Source organism: Tripterygium wilfordii, chromosome 17 (assembly GCF_013401445.1).
Source record: "Tripterygium wilfordii isolate XIE 37 chromosome 17, ASM1340144v1, whole genome shotgun sequence".
NCBI classification, from domain to species: Eukaryota; Viridiplantae; Streptophyta; class Magnoliopsida; order Celastrales; family Celastraceae; genus Tripterygium; species Tripterygium wilfordii.
In genome coordinates this window covers 8,921,130-8,927,791 of record NC_052248.1, presented here as the reverse complement: position 1 = coordinate 8,927,791, position 6,662 = coordinate 8,921,130, and the positions used below count along the sequence as shown (strand labels likewise).

The following is a 6,662-nucleotide window of genomic DNA, read 5'->3' as shown; positions in this document are numbered from 1 at the left end:
TTCAACTCTTTTCCATGATTTCTCTTCTTAGATTTATTTTTGATACTTGGAAGATGAGTTGTAACTAAACCTCTTTGCTAGGGCTTGATGTAGCCTAGTATGAATATTGCAAGTATTTCAAAATTATGCATCCATTAAATTGAAATACTATTCATAGTAGGCTACATCAAGCGCTAGCAAAGAGGTTTAGTTACAACTCATCTTCCAAGTATCAAAAATAAATCTAAGAAGAAAAATCATGGAAAAGAGTTGAAGAAAATCCCCTTGATTTGATGAAATTGTTGTTGGTTGGAAAGCCTTCAGATCCTTGAATCCTCGCAAAAACTTGAAGAGACGGAGTTTTGTTGCCTGAAAAATGAGGAAAAGAGTGTGTTTTTTTTTCTAAACTCATGGCCCCCTTTTTATACCCAACTTAGGAGTCCAAAGAAACCTAATTTTAGTCAATTTCAAAAAACAACTCCGTCGGGTGCTGCTCGTGCTGTAATGGCCGCTTGATCAGGCAAAATATAAGCTTCTATTACAGAAGGTACGCGCTGGGCAGCTCGAGCGGCCATTGGTGCTCAAGTGGTCCTATATGATTTCAATTGCAATTTAGTCCTCTCTTTGACCCGTATCTTGCTCCAACTCTTCCTACAATAAAAATACAAAGAACATGAATAGCATCAACCCAATTCCATCAAAAATTACCGAGAACATATTGAACTTAAGCACAAAAATGTGGTAAAATATATGCACATCACCTTCAAAAGGCTATATACAGCTCCACAAGGCAGATAATTTTCTATACAGTGACAACAAACACAGTCACACAACCATTATTGTTAAGACTAATATACCACATCGATAAGATCAATATCCTCCAATGGGGATATATTGTAAAGTCTATATTTAAATAATTTCTAGCCTTTCATGGGCTTATTGACTTGGGCTAAAACTCAGTTGCTAGGCCGTGACGAACAAAACCTATGAGGGTAATTCGATGTATTCACAAGAACCAAGACCCCAAAGCGGACAATATAGCTAGTTGTTTGGGGCGTGGATTTTTGATTTAGTATCAAAGCGATTCGGTCTACTTAGACATAACATCTACTCCAATTGTTGGGTCTAGTATAACCCAGTCCACAAGTGCGGGGGAGTGTTAAGACAAATATACCATATTTGTAAGATTAAATATACCATATTTGTAAGATTAAGGTCTTCCAATAGGTATATATTGTAAAGCCCACCTTTAAACAATTATTAGGCCTTTTCATGGGATTACTGACTTGAGCTAACGCTCAGTTGCCAAACGCATGAGAAACAAACCCATGAGGGTAATTCGATATATACATGAAAATCCCAAGTCGGACAATATAATTAATTGTTTGGGGTGTGGATTTCTGACATCAATATTGATTCTAAAGTGTGTGATCAAATAATATAACTACAGTTTACCAGCCCTCTATAATCTTATATGAGGTCCATTTGCCTCTAAACATTGGAGATTCTTTAGTTTTGGTTCCACGTTATAGAATCAAATAGGTATATCCTGTACTAGGATCAGAGTTTATTTGGAAGAATACCATAATCAAGTTCAAGACTTCAGAATACATAATGATAGTTTACCCTCAGAGTTTACTGGTATGATTTCTATATTTCTTACGGTGGTGCTCAATTTTCCATTGCTGGTTATTTCCATCAATCCAGAGCCCGCCTATAATTATAGCACCATAATAGGAAGAATCGGTCAAAGCAGCGGCTTCCAAATGCAATGCCCACTTAAGACTCCTTATAGCTCTATAACCTTCACCACAGTCATCTGCATGTGCCCACAAGACAGACTCCTCAAGAACATCTGGATTATAAGTGACCAATTTCACCTATAATTATAAGATTTTTTCATTGTAAATGATTAGAAGGAATGAAATATGCTGTCATTAATTGTAAAATTACAAGCGAGATAAATCAGGAAAGCCTGCATTTTTAAGGTTAGAGAATTCTTACAGGAAGAGGGTGATCGAATGAATGTTTTAGGGTTTGGCCAGTTGCTTCATTAACCAGAGAAAAGGCAGCATAGCCATATTTGTCCTTCATATAGCTGTACTTGTCATCTTTGTACCAATGCTACAAGAACAAAAAAATTTAATGTTTGGGCCATATATATGCTAGAATCTGCTCATTGTAAATTTTTTATATGAATTTTGTAAGAAAACGAATGATGATCATGGAAAGTTCATTTTAACAGAAAAAATGAAAAGATTAAGAATAAACCTGGCGGTCATCATTCTCATCAATAGCGACAAGAATGGCCATTCCTTCGCCGATGGCCAAATTGTAGTCGGGAGAAGCCCTGTAGTACACCCTATAAGATAGGTTTGTTTCAGCCATTGTTGTACCCATTGTGAACTGAATAAGCTTGGCTGCTTGGGATGGGCTTTTAGGAAGATAAACATGCCTTCTTATATAGGGTAAACGAAACACCAAAATACTAATTAATTTATTGGGGACCTATAAAATTAAGTTAATGAATGACTTTACCTACTATAAGTCTTATATTATATATATATATATATATATATATATATATATATCTGCAGATACTTTTGATGTCTATAGCAATTAATTTACTAGCCACTTATGAAATTAATTTACTTAATGACTCCACCTAATATAAGTTTTATATTAAGCAATACGTATACTTGCAACACTTTGAAGTTTTGCCTAATTTTCTATTGTATACTTTGCTTTAATTAGTAGAGAACGAGTATCTATCCTTTAACTTTTGTATTTTTTCCTGGCGTCTCCTACATGGCCACTTGCCTATTATCTCTAATCAAATCAACAACTTGATACTAAACAATCAAATAACTAAAGAAAAATAAAATATGTGCACATATATGATTTTTATACCCATTTGAAGTCATGCAACAATATTAAAAAATGACCATATGCGTCCAATTAGGTACTTAGTAGCGGTTAGAAAAACACATCAATGATATTATCCGTTTAGGATCACAAGGCCGCACAAATTTGTTCTTTATGGGCCGTTGTCATGGGTACTTAAATCCATAAAACTTTTTGTTATGTTAGATGAGTAGGGCATTTGTTTATAAGTCTCTCGGTTGATACTTAGGCCCATAAAACTTTTTGTTATGTGAGATGAGTAGACCATTTGTTTATAAGCCTATCGGTTGGATTATGTCAATCCGATGTGTTATATTTGTCTTGACGCTCTCTAGCACTTATGAGTTGGGTTATGCTAGACTCAGTAAGTGAACATGTAGAGGCCACCTCCAACTGAGCCGAGTCTTTGCTCCGACACCTTGTTAAAAATCCAATCCCAAACACATAATGATATTGTCTGCTCTGGGCTACGAATTTGTTTTTCGTGGGTCTTCTCATTAATTTTTTGGCTTAGAAAACACGTCATTTGTGTGAGAGGTACTAGAACTTTACTTCTGATTACCTATTTGATTCAACTTGCATTTTGATTTTTAGTTTAAAATGAGCATTTTTTTTCCTTTTGTTATTTCCATTATTGAAATTGCGATAACATATCCCTTCCACGACCATCATATCTAATTACCCTAATTAATGCTCTGTTGACTATTTGAGGATTTCCAGCTTTGGATTAAGATGCACAAAGTCAATTCCCTGGAAAAATGTTGCATTATTGTTCCCAGCATAGAAAAGATCAATCATGTAAATGGACATTGGATAATCATGTCATTTTAGGCTTCTTCTCGGCTGCTTGAAGATGGTCAACTGTTGGAGCATGTACAACGTAAAAACCTAGAAATTAATAATCTATATTTTCCTTTTTATCGTTCTCTTTCATTGTCAGGGTTAACAAGCTTATTAGATAGTGAATTATTACTGCAGTTACTTTACATTTGAGAAACAACAGAGCTAGAGATCGGTAGAAGTAAATCTAACCGAACAGCTTGTAAAATATTTTTCACGCAGCAGATGTAGAATCAGAGACATCTAAAACATGATGGTAGGTCGTAGGATGATGATAGTCAACTTTTTATTGTAGGAATATTGCATGCGTTGATAACATATTAAATTTACCAACTCGATACAATATGAGTAAATATTGCATCTCCTCGAACAAGAATGACCAGTAAAAAAGTAATATTATTCCAAACTCTAGGATATTATAAAATAAAGCATATATTAATATAAGTGTGAATTATTCGATGCGTCATAAAAATAGGTTTTGTAGGGAACACAAACTTTTGTTCTTAGTTATAAAAGAAGGCAATATCAAGCTTTAATTATATGGTAGAAGCAGGAAACACACAAAGAGAGGATACAAATTTTTATTTCAAGCTATAAGAAAAGGTAACATCTGATAGGAATAGTATGCTAAAGGCCATTATTTTATGTAATATTCAAACTCGATTTATTTATTTGAATAAAATATATTTACCATTCAAAATGATAAAAGATATATTGGCATCAGTGTCTTTTATTCTATATGGAATATGAATTGGTGTGTAGAGTCTAAGCTTACACACGTAAGATCAATTCATAAGTTCCTATCAAATATAAGTAAGCGATCAATTCATAAGACGGAATTGGACAAACAGTCTGCTTGGCTGTGGTATAGTATTTCAGTATATCTATCTTGGTTATAGAGAGCGGCAAAGCTTAAACTTACTATACCAGTACACTTGGAGTGTATTGATCAAGACTACGTGTGAGTCAATTTTCCCAGTCTGATTATATGAAAAATTATACACTCACACAAGACGTTATAGAATTGTTCATATTCTTAATTTATTAAAGATTATTAGTACATGTGCATTTAATGTACGAGACTTTGGTTTACTAAAGGGTGAGGTCTTTTTGTACATACCAACAAACACCAAGTGACTTGGGTCACCGCATTAATTGTACGATGGAAAATAATCTGTTAATAAAATTCACGTCCAATTATAGATTGATGATACCCTCTTGAGAATGCTTATAGGATTTGAGATTGTGTCAAAACCCTACAAGTGGATTTTAATTAATCCAACACATTCAAATAAGTTAAGCGGTAAGCTCAAGGAAATATTTAAAGATGTCAATTAAATATTATATGTCAGTAGCATATTTAATTGACGGGTATCTGTAACTTAACGTGAAGAATTTTATGAACAAGTATAACGAAAGACTCAGATTTAATTTGAGATAAAACGGGGAGTACAATTATAATATTTTAGTGGAATATATTATAATTTATGAATTATAATTATGTCTATGGATTTGGGTTAATAATTAAATTCATAGGAAGCCCATGTTTTATTTTTCCTAGTTGGTCCCCACTGTAGCCCAGAAGCCCAATACTAGAAGATACAGGAAAACCAAAATGGAGAGGAATTAGGAGAGGGAGAGGCTTAGGGGCCGGGCCCACCTTGGGAGAAAACCCTAGGTGTGGCAGACCCTATAAATACACACATAGTGTGTGTTTTGTTAACACAAGTTTTGAGACACCAGTTGACCTCTCTACTCTCTAATCATTTCCACTAGTTTTGGTTTGTGTTCTTCAGGTTCTTGGAGAAAAGAGACCACCCTCTCAATCCAAGTTTGGGAATTGGTGCATACGGTGGAAGATCCGCAGGTTTGAGCTTAGTATCAAACTCGCTGACTCCATCCTTCGTTCCTGATTATTAGAGATCAAATCAGAGAGATCTCAAGGTATATAATCTACTTGCAATTGATTGATATATGGTTTATGCTATGGGGATTAGTATTTGATAAGAAATTTTGAAACTAGTCTAGCTATCGTTTATGTCTATGAGGTCCTTATACACTTCCGCGAGTTGCATGTGTCCAACAATTGGTATCGGAGCTGGTCATAGATACGTAATCGATGGTAAACAAAATCAAAAATTTGTCAAATTTAATTTGTTAGCATAATCTATGTTTTTCGGTGTTATTGCTAACTTGTTTTTGCAGGCTGAAATTCTGGCTGTCATGGTCTAGTTTTTTTTAATTCTGATTTTAGAATTGTTCACTCCGAATAAAGGAGTAGGAATTTTTGTAAATCGAATTTGAGATTGTGAACTCTAATTTGAAGGTGGCTAGGATTTTTTTTGTAAAAACAGATGAAGAAACGAGACGAAGGACACCGGCAGCCTTACTGCCTCTGTCGGCTACTGCTGCCATCACAGGCAGCAAGTGCTGGCAGCAGCTTTGGCTACAATCGGCAGCTGCTGTAGCGCATCCGGCAGCCGGCAGTCACTGCCGGAAGCTGATGGACAGATGTGGGCGGCAGGGAGCAGATTGGGCAACTGATGCGGGGCAGTTTGGGCAACAGTATTTCGAGCAGTTTCCAAACAGGGTTTCCTAATCAAGTTGAGATTCGAGCTTGATTGAAGACCATGATAGTTAGGACTCTTGATTGATTTGGTTTCCTATTTTGACTATGTCTCCTATTTTAATTGCATGTATAATTGTAATTAAATGCCATGCTAGATTAGGATTCCTATTTATTTATGGATGTTATCTAAACATGGAAAATAAAATACTAATCACCCAAAAATAAAATATTAAGTGGGAGAAGCGTTACACATCACCCTACGGTATCCATCATTGGTTCAAAGAAAAATATGTAATAATAAAATTCGGAAAGTTGAGATATTAAATATGACTACGGTATTATTTTGGGAAAATCATTTTTAACTTAAGAT

General features: G+C 34.9%; 1 protein-coding gene across 1 annotated transcript; it reads right to left on the bottom strand.

The window, feature by feature from the left end:
• Positions 1–1,607: 1,607 nt before the first annotated feature.
• Positions 1,608–2,385, bottom strand: LOC119981877 (ricin B-like lectin R40G3). The gene is made up of 3 exons (XM_038825019.1): positions 2,251–2,385; positions 1,984–2,103; positions 1,608–1,859 (listed from the first exon to the last, which is right to left on the bottom strand). Exons 1-3 carry the CDS (start codon positions 2,377–2,379, stop codon positions 1,608–1,610), a joined length of 501 nt encoding a protein of 166 aa, XP_038680947.1. The 5' UTR covers positions 2,380–2,385.
• Between the last annotated feature and the right edge of the window lie 4,277 nt (positions 2,386–6,662).

Excerpts from the sequence above, each read along its gene's own strand:
- LOC119981877 (XM_038825019.1), bottom strand. The coding sequence starts at position 2,379 with ATGGGTACAACAATGGCTGAAACAAACCTATCTTATAGGGTGTACTAC. Across the intron at positions 2,104-2,250 it reads ATGAGAATGATGACCGCCAG|CATTGGTACAAAGATGACAA; the intron begins GTTTATTCTTAA and ends TTGTTCTTGTAG. Across the intron at positions 1,860-1,983 it reads CATTCGATCACCCTCTTCCT|GTGAAATTGGTCACTTATAA; the intron begins GTAAGAATTCTC and ends TTATAATTATAG.